At 40.7% G+C, this 17,653-nt stretch overlaps 1 protein-coding gene across 2 annotated transcripts in view; it reads right to left on the bottom strand.

Annotated features, from left to right (window-relative positions):
• Positions 1 to 17,653, bottom strand: part of FLT1 (fms related tyrosine kinase 1) — a 195,722-nt gene that overhangs the window by 67,445 nt on the left and 110,624 nt on the right. The window contains exons 14-15 of one of the 2 annotated variants that reach the window (XM_003270219.3): positions 17,246 to 17,392; positions 521 to 1,090 (exon numbers count right to left, since the gene is read on the bottom strand). In XM_003270219.3, the coding sequence (XP_003270267.1) occupies positions 1,008 to 1,090; positions 17,246 to 17,392 (230 nt within the window). In that variant the 3' untranslated portion in view covers positions 521 to 1,007. Of the gene's footprint in view, positions 1 to 520; positions 1,091 to 17,245; positions 17,393 to 17,653 lie in introns of those variants that run through there. The other variant, XM_003270218.2, reaches the window with a different exon arrangement.

The raw sequence follows: 17,653 nt of genomic DNA, 5'->3' as shown, positions 1-17,653 counted from the left end.
CATATTGCCCAGGGAAGAGCATGGAATATAATTTTAATCCAATTCACTATTGAGTAAATAAATCTGTAGAGCTTTTGAATTCACCTATTTGATTACATAAATGCAGGCCATGTGTTTTCCTCCTGTTCCCCCCACACAAAAAAGTGGCTTGTTGCACTCCTAAATGGGCCTACTAGTCTGACCAGCAACATCTGTTTTGTTGCTCAGTTGACCATCTGTATTGTTGACTTAGAGAACAATATGTTCATCCACTTTGGCCAGACTAATATTTGTCATCAAAACTCTCTTTTTTATTCATCAAAGTCCAATTCAGATGACATCTCCTCCATGAAATCTCCCCTGATTAGTCATCAGAAGTGCTAATTTTTATCTGATGTTATTTTATACCACTCACACTGCACATTTATGAACTGACTTTGTACCTATTATGTTTGTTTTTCAAAGGTGAGGATTATGTGTTGCTTATTTTCATTTTCTCTAGAATATAATAAAGGATCAGGCTCAGAGTAGGCAATTAGTACATGTATGTTAAGTTTAATTGAATAAAAAGTGAATTTTGTCTGTTTGTTTGTTTATTTATTTATTTATTTATTTTTTGAGACAGAGTTTCTCTCTTGTTGCCCAGGCTGGAGTGCAGTGCACGATCTCGGCTCCCTGCAACCTCTGCCTCCTGGGTTCAAATGATTCTCCTGTCTCAGCCTCCCGAGTAGCTGGCATTACAGGCATGCGCCACCATGCCCGGCTAATTTTGTATTTTTAATAGAGACAGCATTTCACCATGTTGGTCAGGCTGGTCTTGAACTCTTGACCTCAAATGATCCACCTGCCTCAGCCTCCCAAAGTGCTGGGATTACAGGCATGAGCCACCATGCCTGGCCATTTGTTATTGTTATGATTGTCTTGGCTCTCCAACTAAAGGATAAGTTCTTTGAAGTTGACACATAATAGCTTTCAATAAATGGTAGCTATGATGATGATGATGATGGTGATGATGATAATGATGATAGCTATGATGATGATGATGACGATGATGACGATGATGATGACAATGATGATGATGATGACGATGGTGATGTTGATGCATACAGTTCTAGGTACACAGTAAATAATCATATCTTTAGATTGGCAGCTTTTTTTTTTTTTTTTTTTTTGAGACAGTGTTTTGCTCTTGTTGCCCAGGCTGGAGCGCAGTGGTGTAATCTCTGCTCACTGCAATCTCCGCCTTCTGCGTTCAAGCGATTCTTCTGCCTCAGCCTCCTGAGTAGCTGGGATTACAGGTGCCCGCCACCACACCCGGCTAATTTTTGTGTTTTTAGTTGAGATGGGGTTTCACCACGTTGGCCAGGCTGGTCTCCAACTCCTGACCTCAGGTGATCTGCCCGCCTCAGCCTCCCAAAGTGCTGGGATTACAGGCGTGAGCCACTGCGCCTGGCTAGATTGGCAGCCTTTAATTGATTAGCCAACAGCAGTGTCCGAACTAAGAACCAGAAGGGCCAAAACATAGATGGCTAAAGGTGACCCAGGAAAGCTAGAGGCAAGATGTCAGACTGCCTTTCCACAAAAGAGATTTTATATATCCAGTCAAACTTTGGATGTTTGGAAAACTATGTCTGAGGAACATAAATTCAAGTTTAGTAAAATGGCAAAGGCTGACAAAATTGGAAAATGAAGGCCAGGTGCAGTGGCTCATGCCTATAGTTCCAACACTTTGGGAGGCCAAGGTGGTCGGATCACCTGAGGTCAGGAATTCAAGACCAGCCTGGCCAACATGGTGAAACTCTGTCTCTACTAAAAATACAAAAATTAGCCAGGCATGGTGGTGGGCACCTGTAATCCCAGCTACTCACGAGGCTGAGGCAGGAGAATTGCTTGAACCCAGGAGATGGAGGTTGCAGTGAGCCGAGATCATGCCACTGTACTCCAGCATGGATGACAGAACGAGACTCTATCTCCAAAAAAGAAAAAAAGAAAAGGAAAATGAAGAACGATTACTCCATTAAATGACACTAAAAAGATGAGTGATTTCAGTGCTTCCAAATGGTTACCATGTGGTTTCTTCTTTATTGAGAATTTCACCCTAAGATCAAGCCTCATGGCAAAGCCTTTGTGAATGTAAAAAAAAAAAAAAAAAGTTGACATATGGGATAATTTGAGACAGTGAAAAGCAGCCTTGCAATAATGTGTTAAGCTGGAAGAGAATATGAGAATGTTGCAAAACATAGTGTCTAAAGGAGACTTGATGGCAGTGTGAGCCCTGATGAGACGATTTACGCTTTAGCCATGAAAAAGACGAAGAAGAGCAACACTTAGAAAAGAATAAGACTGGGGACAGTGATGAAAAAAGCCATATAGGCCGGGTGCAGTGGCTCATGCCTGTAATTCCAACACTTCAGGAGGTAGAGGCAGGAGGATAGCTTGAGCCCAGGAGTTCAGGACCAGCCCAGGCAACACAGTGAGACTACTGTCTCTATAAAAAATAAAAAAAATTAGCCCAGCATGGTGGCATGTGCCTGTAGTTCCAGCTACTTGGGGGGGTGGGAGAGTTGGGAGGAGGCTGCAGTGAGCCGTGATGACACCATTGCCTTCCAGCCTGGGCCACAGAGCAAGACTCTGTCTCAAAAAGAAAAAAAAAATAAAGCTGTATAATATTCTTCTCACTGTAACCTCTGAATAAGGGAAACGCCATAGACAAAGGTCCTTTCATTTGGGATAACGTCTACTCCTTCACTACTTTAACTTACAAAGTAGAGTTATGATGGGGGGAGGGGGGAGGGATAGCATTAGGAGATATACCTAATGTTAAATGACGAGTTAATGGGTGCAGCACACCAACATGGCACATGTATACATATGTAACAAACCTGCATGTTGTGCACATGTACCCTAAAACTTAAAGTATAATAAAAAAATGGAGTTATGATAGCAGAATAGTTTCTAAAAGCCTTGAAGAGGCTATAGTTAAAATGAATCCTTTGAAACTGTGCCAAAAACACGTATTTCTAAATATTTAAAATGAAAGCATCTTTGTGCGCTTTCACTGTGAACTTTGCTCTTGTTCTAATAAAGCATTTCAGGATGATTCAGGCACTTAAAAATGTGTCAAATGGTCCTAACTCTATGGTTATTATCTATATAACATTAGCTATCAGCTATGTTTATTTGTAAACTGTGAACACATGTGTGCACACACCCACACACTCCTGTCCCAATTAATCCTTGTGCTATGCTCAGATTGGCCATAGCCTGTCCACAAGGTTGGATCCTTGTGGTTGGTCCTGCAGAAGATGGCCAGTCACCTACAGTGGCTTTTTTTTTGTATGATGAAGTAGCAATTCTAATGACCATTTTAAGACAAGAAAATCAGTACTATTGCACTCCATAAGAAGTTAGTCAAGAAAGGGTTTTTCTCTCAATAGAGGAGTAGTTACAGAAGTTACGGGAATATATATCATATTACAGTGTATGCCTGCTAAAAAGAGTGGGTAGAACAATACGTTTTGACATAGAAAGGCCTCCAAGATATATTAAGTTATAAAAGCAAGTCTTAAAATGACATATGGTGTGACCTTAACTCAAATTTTATCTCAGAAATGCTGGGTTTCCCATACAAGCCCACTACCAGTCACTCACTGTAATCCATTATCTTATTTTATTTTCATCATAACAGTGATGACTATCAGAATTTATACCATATGCTTATATAGTAGTCCCCCTGTATCTGTGGTTTTAGTTTACCAATGTGCAAAAATATTAAATGGAAAATTCCCTAAATAAATAATTCATAAGTTTTAAATTGTACACCATTCTGAGTAGCATGATGAAGTCGCTCACTGTCTCACTCTGTCCCACCCAGGATGTGAATCATCCCTTTGTTCCGCGCACGCATCTCCACGCTCTGGCTGCTACCCGTCTATGAGTCCCTTAGGAGCTGGCTGGCCTACCAGATAGACAGTCCCAGTATCACAGTGCTTGTGTTCACAGAACACTTATTTTCCTCAATAATGCCTCCAAAGCACACGAATAGTGATGAAGCTGTGATGTACTTCCTTTTAGTTAAAAGGTGAAAGTTCTCGACTTAATAAGAAAACAAAAAAATCATATGGCTGAGGTTGGCTAAGATCTATGGTAAGAATGAACCTTCTATCCATGAAATTGGAAAGAAGGAACATTTAAGTTTGTGGGTAGAAGGTATGAACAGAGCGTGTTCTGATGGACAGCAACTGGTATAATCTGAGGTGTCAGGCATCTTCTTGGGGTCTTGGAACAGATCCCCTGTGGATAAGGGGACATGACAGTAGTTTTGTTTGTTAAATTTGTTGCCTGTATTTTTCCATTAGAATGTAAATTCAAGGTCCCTGTTTTGTTCCCAGCACCTAATATGCCTGTCACAGAGTTGACTCTCAGTGAATATCTATTGAATGAATGAATCATTGGTGTGTGTGTGTGTGTATATATATATATATTTTTTTTTTTTTTGAGACGGAGTCTCGCTCTGTTTCCCAGGCTGAAGTGCAGTGGAGCCATCTTGGCTCACTGCAACCTCTGCCTCCTAGGTTCAAGCAATCCTCCTGGCTCAGTCTCCTGAGTAGCTGAGACTACAGGCACTTGACACTGTGCCTGGCTAATTTTTGTATTTTTAGTAGAGATAGGGTTTCACCATGTTGGCCAAGCTGGTCTTGAACTCCTGACCTCAGGCGATCCACCTGCCTCAGCCTCCCAAAGTGCTGGGGGATTACAGGCATGAGCCACTGCACCCGGCCATATATTTTTAAAGCCCACATTTGTATATATGCACATGTATAGGTTAAAAAATGGAAAAAACATTGACAAGATACATATCAAACAGTTAATATGTATTACCTCTCCATAAGGGAAATTTGCATAGCTTACTCTATTTCTGTATGGTGGAAATGTATTCATATATTCCTCATTTAAATAAAAAAAATATATATATGGCCGGGTGCAGTGGCTCGTGCCTGTAATCCCAGCACTTTGGGAGGTCAAGGTGGGCAGATCATGAGGTCAAGAGATTGAGACCATCCTGGCCAACATGGTGAAACCCCATCTCTACTAAAAATACAAAAGTTAGCTGGGCGTGGTGGTGCAGGCCTGTAGTCCCAGCTACTTGGAAGGCTGAGGCAGGAGAATCGCTTGAACCCAGGAGGCGGAGCTTGCAATGAGCAGAGATCGTGCCACTGCAATCCAGCCTGGCAACAGAGTGAGACTCTGTCTCAAAAATAAATAAAAAAATAAATAAAATAAAAATGAAACATTAAGACATGAAACTGTAGCCCTTTTTACCTCTTTCTCAGTGGCAAAGAGCCATTAAATGAAAGTTTAAAAGCTATATAGCTTCAAATACTTAAACATTTGCAACACTTTGTAATACTGACTAAGTTAGAATGAGTGAATGAATGTTTTTGAGGCAAGAAAAGTAGATTTATATTTTATGACAATTTACAATTGTAGATTAAGGCAATAAAAGGACAAATCAAAACCCATTCAGTCAGAAGACTGTCCCACCGTGTGGAGGTGGGGAAGGGAACGTGATATAGAGTATGTTTTCTGCATTTCATTTTGTTTCTCAGTGATGCTCAGTTTAATCATGATTGAGTTGAATGAGATGGCTACTTAAACTAATATACAGTCTTGATTGTTTAAGGCTCCTTGGTAGCAAGAGATTATATAAAAATCAGGTTTATCATTCGAATGGGGAGGTGAACTTTCTTGACTTTGATTTTTTTCAGCAGCAATTTAGAGTTGTGGACTGAGTTCACTGATTAGTTATCTGAGAGTATATTTGTTTGCATATTTTTCTTAATTGAATTGGGCATAGTGGTGACCCCAGTTGCATTGCTGTGTATGTGCCACTTTAGGTCCTGATTAAACTGTCTGAAGTTTATGCTTGAGGGGAGGAGAGATTTCCATGCAGATTCTGGACATGTAAAATGGAAAAAGTTCATCTAATTATTTTGCTAAAACATGAAAGCATGAAAGCATGTTTAAGGGAGTGTATGAGTTTTCCTTCTGTAGTCATCCAGTCTTTAGTGTAGGGAGGAATTTGTTGATTAGGGATTGAGATCCCTCTCACTCTAAGAGCCCAGGCACTGGCTCTTAGTTTTGGGGTTAGTGTCTTTGGACAGAGTACAGCCTCTGAGAGATCTCTGGGATGACTACTGGGAGAGTTTACCACCCTCACTAACCCCTCGATGTCCCCAAATCTCTTTGTATCTCTTCTCTTTGTTTTTCTTCATTCCCCATTTCTTTTTCTCTGCCATTGGTCCCTCAAGCATTGACTGCTCCTCAGACAAAATTTGCTGCTGATCTTGGCCATGCTCAAAGTACATTTCCGTGTGTTGCAAGAGGTCAGAGAGAGAATCAAAAGAGGAGGTTAATTCATAGTCAAAAAAGGAGAAGTTTTAATGGGCATGGGATTTCCGATTGGGTTTATGAAAAGGTTCTGTAACTAGATAGTGGTGATGGTTTTGCAACATTGTGAATGTACTTAGTGCCACTTAATTGTACACTTTAAAATGCTTAAAATGATAAAATTTATGTTATGTGCGTTTTGCCACAATTTAAAAAAATGAGGCCTGGGCAACATAGAAAGATCACCATCTCTACAAAAGAAAAAAAAATAGCTGGGTATGGTGGCATGTGACTGCAGTCCCAGCTATGCAGGAGGCTGAGGTGAGAGGATCGCCTGAGCCCGGGAGGTTGAGGCTGCAGTGAGCCGTGATCATGTCACTGTACTCCAGCCTGGGAAACAGAGCAAGACCCTGTCTCAAAATACAAACAAAAAACAAAACAAAACATAAAGAAAAAACCCAAAAAACCCTTTTTCTAAAGTGATGCCCACATTTACAAGTTCTCTCCTATTTCTTTTTTTTTTAATTGAAACAGAGTCTCGCTCTGTCACCCAGGCTGGAGTGCAGTGGCACGATCTTGGCTCACTGCAACCTCCGCCTCCCGGGTTCATGCCGTTCTCCTGCCTCAGCCTCCCGAGTAGCTGGGACTACAGGCGCCCGCCACCATGCCCGGCTAATTTTTTTTGTATTTTTAGTAGAGACAGGGTTTCACCGTGTTAGCCAGGATGGTCTTGATCTCCTGACGTTGCGATCTGCCCACCTCGGCCTCCCAAAGTGCTGGGATCACAGGTGTGAGCCACCATGCCTGGCCCTCCTATTTTTTATCTCCTAAATTTTTCATTTAAAAATTTAAGAGGACCTAACACACACACAAACACTCACACATCCCACCACCACCACCACCACCACCACCACTAAACTTAAACAACTAGCAGGGGGCCCTGCTATTCATACGAATAGATGTTTGTGTTGACCAATGTATGATTCCTCAGTTGGACCTTACTGTGGCTAGCAGCTTTCAGGAGGCTTTTCTGGGCTGAATAGAGATTAGGATGTTATGCTGTAAAATGCATCCAGGAAATTTTCTTTAGGCAAAGCTTTAGGATAGGATATATTGCTATGTATGTGTGTGTATACCTATGCATGTAGGTGCAAGACCTAAATCACCTGAATCTTGCCAATAAAAAGAGATACTTTGGGGCTGACTGATTCTTCATAAATAGCTTCTATTGCTTTCCAATTCAAAATGGAACTTTACTCATGGATTACTTTACTTTTCTGAATATAAATTATAGAACTCTACCACTGTACTTTTCAATCTCATTGAACTAGCCAAACATTAACAAGCAATTGCAGAAATTGCAGAAAGTGCATAAAGCAACATTTTCAATTTTTTTTTTGCCATGATACGGCTGTGTTAAAGTCAGGTTCCCTCTGTTGGCTGAGATGAGTGTTGTAGGTCTGAACTTTGGCAATGTCAACAGGTTAGTTTTTGTGTGCTGTTACCCACTCCCTCTCTTACTTCATTACTCTCCTTTCTTCTACCTCCTAAAGGAACTTTATCCTTGGAAAAGAACTGAGCCTTGATTCTGCAACGTAGTCCTGGCAGGGAAGAAGAGCTACTTGTATATCAGCAGCGAAGCTTGGTTTTCCTTGATCTGGATGTAGAGAGCCCCTGACCTTAATGACACATATTGAAGAGACAGGGCTAGCGAGAACAGCTGCTTAGCTAATCACACCAGCAGATCAGCTCTGGTCTCAGTGGGGGTGCTAAGTAGAGCAGCCAGCTCACCCTCACAGGCACTGCTCTGCGCACACCCTGGATATCTTGTTCCCATTTCTTTTCTGCAATAATAGTTCTTCATTCATTGTGTATCATAAGGATAGATTTCATGAGAAGGAAAAGGCAACTACAACTCAAGTTTTGCAAAAGATATTTGACATTTCTGAATTTCATTAAGGAATTTGATTAAGGAATCAAGCAAAACTGCTGATTCTAGTAGCCTGCGGGTGACAGATGGTCAGTTTTTCATCCCTGGGTATTAACAGCCTAATTCCTCTCTCTCTTCTAAGGTTCCTTAAGATCTTTCCTGGATCTAGTCAAATCACTTGATAATTCAGAGGTGATTCTGTCCTCTTAGGTACTAGGATCTGAATATGGTGCCTACAGATGCAGACATTTAGTGTCAGTGATATAGTGTGACAGGAAAGATGTCCTCTAAGTGTTAGATAAACACTTAGTCCTAGTGATCAAGAAGATTTCATTTAAGAAGTAGTATTAATCATTGGGTTAGAGTGATTCTCTCCTGCTCCAGCCTCAGTCTGTTTAAGACAGAATTTACTCTTTCTGAACTCTTTGTTGTTCTAACACTACTGCTTTAACCTTAAAATATTCTAAAAATGTTTTGCTATCATAAAAATTTAGTTTAAATAATAGTTTGATGATGGTTTATTGGTTCAGGCAGGCTTTACTAAAAACATCTAAGATTAAGATTGCCTTCTGTTTTCTCAAATATTTCCAGAGAGGGAGAGTTCGTTACTTTTTTCAGCCTTTTAATGACTCTTTCAGAGCACAATCACTTGTGAGATGGTTTGTGCCTGTATCAGTGCAAACCTAAACTAGATAGGCCGTCTGCCATATCTTCTTTGCCAACTTATGTTACTTCCTTACAGTGCCACTGTGAAGAGGGTTGCCAGTAGCCCCCCTTGCAGCACCTGCTCAGCAATATCACAACTTGAAATATTTTACGACCTCATTGGAGAACCTGGGAAGAATGTAAGGTAGAAAGGAGACTTTTTGATTATTTTGGAGAGCTGCCAGTCCTTTAGGCAGGTGGCCTGGAGAGGTAGTAAAGACACTCACGGTCAAGGGTTCTCCAAGGTGATACTGTACTATTGTTCCAAGTCTGGTTTGCAAACCTTAAATATTTTTAGCCCAACAGAAAGAAATGTTTCTAAAAGGAGCTTTGCTGTCCATATACCCCTAGGAATCAGACCATACTCAAAGCAACTACTGTCAAACAGGATTCATCTCCGACTTTGAGCTCCTGTGTGGTGCTTCTTAGTATTAGTCCCTTCACACTGCATTTTCCTCTCTTATCTCTGGCTCTCTGTATTATATTCACTTTAGCTTGTCTACTCTCTTTTCACCTGCCTCTTCAAAGTAAATAGGTCTTAAATTACCTTCATCTTTCAACACTTTGCACCATATCAGTCCCTCCTAAGAGTTCCCAGTTGCTTCTTTACTCAGTTCTAATTTGGAGGCCCTACTAATTTTCCCTTATCTCTTCTTCCATTCTGTATATACAGCTAACAACAATTGAGAACTTACTGTATGCACAGCATTAACATAGGAAAATTAAAGCACAAAGAGTGTATCTTTTCAGCTATCCAATGTATTAAATATATTTTGATACTATGATTGAGCCATAGAATTTTTCTGCTTGCCCATTTATTCATTTGCCTTATTCCATTTTTAGACCAGTTGACACGATAATAGCGAATAAGTCAGGACACCCAGGGTTGTTGCTTGAAGAAGCATATTTCAGGTAAACACATGCATCACTTAATTACTCTAGATTTTTGGTTCTTCAGATTTCAGTTTTCTTGTTCACTGCTGTATTTGCAGAGCCTAGCGCAGTGCCAGACACAAAGCAGTGACTTATAAATATTTGCTAAATAAGTAAATATATGAGTATTAGGCTGATGGGACATGCATTCTGGACCTTTACAACTTTAAAGTAACCCCCAATCTGAGTTCAAAATAATTTTAAACTTTATACATGGCATGTCTAGTTTTTTAAAAATGCTTTATGTGTTTTTAATATGCTTTAAAAATGTTTCAAAACATGCTTTAAATAAACCGAAGTCTTCAAGAGACTTAATCTTTAATTTACCTTATATCTTAAAAGTAACCCCTATCTGGGTTCAGAATAATGTTTATCTTTATACATGGCATGTCTAGTTTTTAAAAAAATGCTTTATGTGTTTTTAATATGCTTTTAAAATGTTTCAAAACATGCTTTAAATAAACTGAAGTCTTCAAGATACTTAATCTTTTTTTTTTTTTTTTGAGATGGAGTCTTGCTGTGTTGCCAGGCCGGAGTGCAGTGGCGTGATCTCGGCTCACTGCAACCTTCTCCTCCCGGGTTCAAGCGATTTTCCTGCCTCAGGCTCCTGAGTAGCTGGGGCTATCAGCATGCGCCACCATGGCCAACTAATTTTTGTATTTTTAGTAGAGACGAGGTTTCACCATGCTGGCCAGGATGGTCTCGATCTCTTGACCTCATGATCGGCCTGCCTCAGCCTCCCAAAGTGCTGGGATTACAGGCATGAGCCAGTGTGCCTGACCGAGACTTAATCTTTAAGGTCTGGGAATGAGCAGATATTCATTGTTTTAAATATATGTTTATTGATGCCCACTATATCATTTAAAACTGGTGCTCATTTGTTCTCTTGGGAGTGAGGTGAGCTAACATTTAGTTATGCTCAATGCTAAATGCCCATATGTTCAGTGTGCAGAGTGCAGGCTTCAGAGTCAAACTCTTCTGCTCTGAACCTTGGAGGGCTACTCACTAACTCTATGACCTGGGACCAGTTATTTTTCCTCTCTATGTCTCAGCTTCCTCATCCATTAGTCTGTAAAACAGTCAGAATCATTCAGCAAACCTCATAGAATTGTTATGAAAAGCAAACAAATTAGCATTAGGAAAGTTACAAAGCAGCAGCAGGCACCTCGCAGGTGCTCGTTAAGTAAAACAGATCTGTGGAATGCATCTAATAATGTCCCTACCTCATAGGATAGTTGTGAAAATTAAATGAGATATCTCCAAAACACTTAACATAGTGCCTTGGTACCTGATAAACACTCAATAACTCTTATATTGCTATGTTTAATAGAGAAGACATATTAAGATATTATAAAATAAACACCTGTAACACCAGAGAACAACGAAGTGATGTGCTCAATGACGTGAGTTGTAAATAAACCTAGACATCAGAAAAAAGGAAGAATCATTTCCCTGGAAGGCGAGAGAAGATCTTTCATAACATCAAGAATTAGTGGGGCCGGGCGCGTTGGCTCTCACCTGTAATCCCAGCACTTTGGGAGGCTGAGGCAGACAGATCACTTGAGGTCAGGAGTTCAAGACCACCCTGGCCAACATGGTGAAACCCTGTTTCTACTAAAAATACAAAAATTAACCTGGCATGGTGGCACGCACCTGTAATCCCAGCTATTTAGGAGGCTGAAGCACCAGAACCTGGGAGGTGGAGTTTGCAGTGAGCCAAGATTGTGCCACTGCACTCCAGCTTGAGCGACCACGCAAGACTCCATCTCAAAAAAACAAAACAAAACAAAAAAGCATTAGTGGGAGGAGAATAACGTAGTGAGAGGAAAGAGAATTTTTCAGGCAAGAATTGAAGGCAGCCCATGGCCCAGGGCCGAAGGGAGAAGAGGAGAAAGGAAAAAGTGAGGAAGTGTTGTGTCAGGGCGCAGCAGGAAGTAAGTAGTAATGAGCTGGATGGGGCCAAGCAATGGAAGCCCCAGGAAGCCTGACAGTGGTGCTAAGAGTTGGGCACGGGCAGCAGACAGCATGCCATCCCCGAGGTATTCAGGCAGTGTGGTGTGCAGGGCCCTGTCTCCTCTTGTTTGGGTTGCCCTGGCCAAGATTGTCTCTTGCAATCTGTTCACATGCGTTCCAGGGCCTGCACACTTAAGATCCCTTTTATTCCTGCTTGATGCCCTTTGGCCCAAGAATTTACTACTCAGCTTTTGTAACACTTTCTTAAAACTGCCTTTCTTCTGGTGAATGGCTGTGCCTCACTGAAAGTTTTTTCCTGAAAGGAAATGATAAGGGAGGAAAAAGCTCCAACTACCCCAAGTAGGCATTTTATAGGCGCTTGTACAAAGTGTGAGTCCTTGTGTGTGCCTCGCTTCCTCTCTCATATTTTCTTTGGAATGGGAGCAAGTTATCATTTAAAAAATAACAATGATAATGGACTGGATCCTATCAATGATCCAAGGTCATTAAAATTCTCTTGCTATATCAATCCTTTCTGAGCTGCCAGACTTCATCTAAAAGGTGCACCTCAAGTCCCTAGAGGATACATAGTTTATTTTCAGGGTTTTAAAACTCAGTCAAGCTGGCTAAAGCCTGGGTATATAATGAACTACTTTTTAGTCTTTGCAGGCCATGATCTTAATATTCTTCCATTTCAGTTTTGCAATAATTGGCGAATCAGGGATTATCACTTTGGTTACCTTTATTCATAGGTTTACAAAAAGAAATAATCATAAAAGAGTTGGCAGTTTTGAAGATACTCATATATACAAACATAAGGGTCATTGTCATGGAGCATATTTCATTGGCTGTTGCATTTGCTCCTCAAATGAGAATATTACATATGGAACTTTACAGAAACTATATACATGTGGAAGATTATCTCCAGAAAATTAAGAAAGCCCTTTCCTAAAGGCCATACTGGTTTTACAGAGTGAATAAAAGGAAGCGAGAGAAAGAAAATTGATGACTTGGTATAGCTGAACTTAATAAGTGCTAAATTGCTAAATTGTAGCATCCTAGAATGATATTTATAGAATATTTTGTGTAAGAGTTTATATGACCTGTTTTTAGATATTCTTCTTTTGGCCCTCAGAAGATCAGAGAAAGCTCGGTGGTGGGGGGAGAATCTGTATTATTTTGTTTTAAGGTTGTTTGACATTTGAGCTTATTAATTAACTCTGATGCCTTCCAGTGAATTCTGCCAACTCACTGGACGATTTCTGTATAAATGAGGTGGGTCAGAAGGCAGCATTGAACAAGCCATGACTATGGGCCAGCTTACGTTAACTCATTTAAACCTCCCCATATCCCTGTGTGGTCAGAATTATCCCAGTTTTATAAATAAGGGAAAAAGGGCTCCGAGAGTAAGGAATAATGAGTTGCCCAAATTCTTATATGACTCATGAGGGCCATGCTAGGACTCAAGCCCTGATCTCCCCAGCACACTGGACGCTTTTTTGGTGTATGGTAGCTGCTGGGACACATTCTCTTGCCTTGTCTCTCCTCTAGTCTCATAACGGTCCTAAGCTTCCCAAATCATTTTAACTCTGATTCTTTTACCCACTTCCAAATTATAAAAACTGAACTTATTTCACATTTACTTCTTTCAAAGAATCACTCAACATCCTACACTAATCTTTCATAAAATGGATTTTGTGATCAAGTAAGTTTGAGGAATACAGAACTTAGAACAGTTGGCCCTGTGAGGTGGGTCACGCCTGTAATCCCAGCAATTTGGGAGGTCAAGGTGGGTGGATCACTGGAGGTCAGGAGTTTGAGACCAGCCTGGCCAACATGGTGAAACCCCCATCTCTATTAAAAATACAAAAAATTAGCCAGGCATGGTGGCGGATGTCTGTAATCCCAGCTACTCAGAAGGCTGAGGCAGGAGAATCACTTGAACACGGGAGGTGGAGGTTGCAGTGAGTCAAGATCGCGCCACTGCACTCCAGCCTGGGTGACAGAGCAAGACTCCATCTCAAAAACAAACAAACAAAACAAAAACAAAAACAGAAAAACTTAGTTTTTTTACAGTTTCTTTCACAAGCTATTTACTCATGTATTTATTCATCCTTTTATTCTGGGAGAACCTCTCAAGGGTCTAGTTTTCCACAAAACTACCCATCTTGGTAGTGTGTCATCTTGGGCAAATCACTTTACCTCTTTGAGCCTAAGTTTTCCATTCTGCATGTCAGACTAAAGATATTCTAAAGGTCCCTTCAGCTTTAAAACTTCCATGATATGGGCCCCACCCCCATGCCAAATCCAGGCATTTGTGCTACCACTATGAGCTTGCTCAGGGCAGCCTAAGATTTTCTGAAAACCATTCATTCATTCATTCATGGAACATTTATTTATTGTCAGGCACTGTGTTAGGTTCTGAAGATAAAAAGATGAGACATAAATAAGACAAAAAAGATAAACTGTCTGTCATCTGGAGGGGAGACATACATGAACTGATGATTAAAAAAATACATAAGAGTAGAAATATGCATAGGTAATACTGACACACATGAACTGATGATTTTTTAAAAGCTCAGCAAGAGAGAAGTAGAAACAGTTATAAGTAATAAAGACTCATGGAGGAGCTGCCTCCTATTTGTGGGAGTTGTGTAAGGCCTAGTTGGAGAGAGAACACCCAATCTGGGTCTTAAGGGATGAGACAAAGGAAGGGAAGGTACTCTAGGCAGAGAGTAAACAAGAACCAAAGAAAGCATAGGGAGTTTAAACAGCATAATGTCTGCAGTGATCTACCAGAGTTTGGCACTGCTGGAATATAAAGTTATAAAGTTCAAGGCAGGCAACTCTGAGCATAACGTCAGAGGAGTAGGCAGGGGCCAGATGTTGAGGGCATTCTCTGTCAGATTCTTGAACTTCATCAAAGTGTGTCAGAGTTGAAGAGTTGGAGCCGGTGGAAGAGTTGAAGCAGGGAAGTGCCATGTTCACAGCTGCATTTTATACTGTTGTGTGGAAAGTAGATGCAAACAGAGATAGGAAGACAAGTTTGGAGACCACTGAAGGTGTTCAGAGGCTAGGTAATGAGTGCTTGGACTGAGAGAATAATGGGGAAGCAGAGAAAGGAATGGATTTGAGAAATATTTAGTATTTAGTAGGTGTAATCTGCTCAGTCTGGTGATTGATTAGACGAAGAGGGCAAAGGAGAGGCCATCACCTTCTAGTTTGGATGATTAAATATTTGATGTCAGTATAAGAGGAGGTGCTACTTTATGGAGAAAAATGAAGTGATGTGATTGGTTTTGAACCTGCTGAGTGTAAGGTCTCTCTAAGATATTTGCAGATATCTTAAAATTTGGAGTTGTTATACCACAACCCCATTTTGTGCATCAAACTCAAATGGAGGTTTCATTTTGTGTAGAGGACTTACATTTAAGGACTACTCCACATTGCTATTTATTTGATTTAGGTTGTTGGAATATTGGAAATAAATGGAAATTTTATTTTTAATAAAATACGAATATCAATTAAAATCATAAATAATTTCATTGTACTCTTATTTAACCACAGAATTATGAGGCAGGTAATAGACAGTGTTTATACTTATTGGCTTAAGTCTCGTTGTTTTTAAGAGTACAGTCAGCCCAGAGTGAGACTCCATCTCAAAAAAAAAAAAAAAGTATAGTCAGCCTTCTGTATCTGTGGATCTGCATCTGTGAATTCAAGAAAAAATTCCACAAAGTTCCAAAAACCAAAGAACTTGTCACGCACCAAGTACCACATTGTGTTCACATGAATTGATGTGTAGGTATTGTATCAGGTATTAAAAGTAACCTAGAGCCGGGCACGGTGGCTCACGCCTGTAATCCCAGCACTTTGGGAGGCTGAGGCGGGCGGATCACGAGGTCAGGAGATCAAGACCATCCTGGCCAACATGGTGAAACCCCGTCTCTACTAAAAATACAAAAAATTAGCCAGGTGTGGTGGTGGGCACCTGTAGTCCCAGCTACTTTGGAGGCTGAGGCAGAAGAATGGCGAGACCTGGGTGGCGGAGCTTGCAGTAAGCTGAGATCACGCCACTGCACTCCAGCCTGGGTGACAGAGTGAGACTCTGTCTCAATAAAATAAATAAATAAATAAATAAATAAATAAATAAATAAATAATTAGCTGGGTGTGGTGGCGGGCACCTGTAATCCCAGCTACTCAAGAGGCTGAGGCAGGAGAATCACTTGAACCCAGGAGATGGAGGCTGCAGTGAGCTGAGATCGGGCCACTGCACTCCAGCCTGGTGACAGAGCAAGACTCTGTCTCAAAAAAACAAACAAACAAAAAAAGTAACCTAGAGATGATTAAAGTATACAGGAAGATATGTGTAGGCTATATGCAAATACTATGTCATACCATTTTATATAAGGAACTTGAGCATCAGCGCATTTTGGAATCTGCAGAAGGTCCTGGAACCAATTCCCCATGGACCCCACAGCACTATATGTATTGTTGAAAGAAAATAAACCTATACCCACTCGTGTAGATTTATGTTTTTTACTAGTACGATCAAACATAATTTAAAAAGTTTTCTTTTTACCAAATCCTTAACATCTGCGTAGATGAATTTAAAAGATTATAATTCGGCTGGACGCAGTGGCATGCGCCTATAATCCCAGCACTTTGGGAGGCCAAGGCAGGCGGATCACCTGAGGTCAGGAGTTTGAGACCAGCCTGGCCAACATGGTGAAACCTTCTCTCTACTAAAAATACAAAAATTAGCCTGGCTTGGTGACAGCACATGCCTGTAGTCCCAACTGCTTGCCCAGCTACTTGGATGGTTGAGGCAGAAGAATCGCTTGAACCCGGGAGGAGGAGGTTGCAGTGAGCCAAGATGGTGTCACTGCATTCCAGCCTGGGTGACAGAGTGAGACTCCGTCTCAAAAAAAAAAGGAAAGAAAGAAAGAAAAAGAGATTATAAATCTACTTTTCTGAACTTCATATATGCCAGGTGTTCCAGGTTCTGCAATACCTCAAAGCCAAGAAACTAACTCGTCACTTTCCCAGCTGTCATGGTGAACTGAATCATTTTCTACATGGCTCTTCTCATGTATTTCTCAATGCACTATTTAAAGCATTCCAGCTGAATAGATTCTGCAGGAGCTTTCTATGGGTTAGGAATATGGTCTGCATAGGAACTGGCCCAAATGTTCCTCACTGGAAGTTGATACCAGCATGAACCAGATCCCAGTGTGTGGGGCTCTATCAGCAAGTAGGTCTATACACACTGGAAGCAGGTGACGGGAATGTTAAGGGAAAAGGGGGCTGATGAAAGATGAGAAATAATAAATGCAAGAAAAAAAGTCTCTTACCAGGCTCTTGTTGTATTTTGTGGTTGTTTTTAAACCAAGTGATCTGAGGCTCGGGGACACCATTAGCATGACAGTCTAAAGTGGTGGAACTGCTGATGGCCACCGTGTGATCACTGAGGTTTCGCAGGAGGTATGGTGCTTCCTGATCTAGTGAAGAAAGAAAGGGAGTTGTGATTACTCGTCAACTTTATTCTTGTATTGTCTATGCATATCAACATTTAAAATATACAGAGAAACAGCAAAACTCAACTATTAGGTTTCATTTGCATTTGTTCACTTTCTCTTCAATCATTAACCTGCTGCTTCCACTTTAATAAGATGCTACAATAAATTGAAATTTATTACAGCACCGTGAAATCAAGGACTAGATTTTGTATTTTTAGATTTCAATACAAAGGCTTTTGCCTA

Source organism: Nomascus leucogenys, chromosome 9, assembly GCF_006542625.1.
Source record: "Nomascus leucogenys isolate Asia chromosome 9, Asia_NLE_v1, whole genome shotgun sequence".
NCBI classification, from domain to species: Eukaryota; Metazoa; Chordata; class Mammalia; order Primates; family Hylobatidae; genus Nomascus; species Nomascus leucogenys.
Note: the sequence above shows the minus strand (reverse complement) of the source record. Positions and strands in the feature narration are given on the sequence as shown.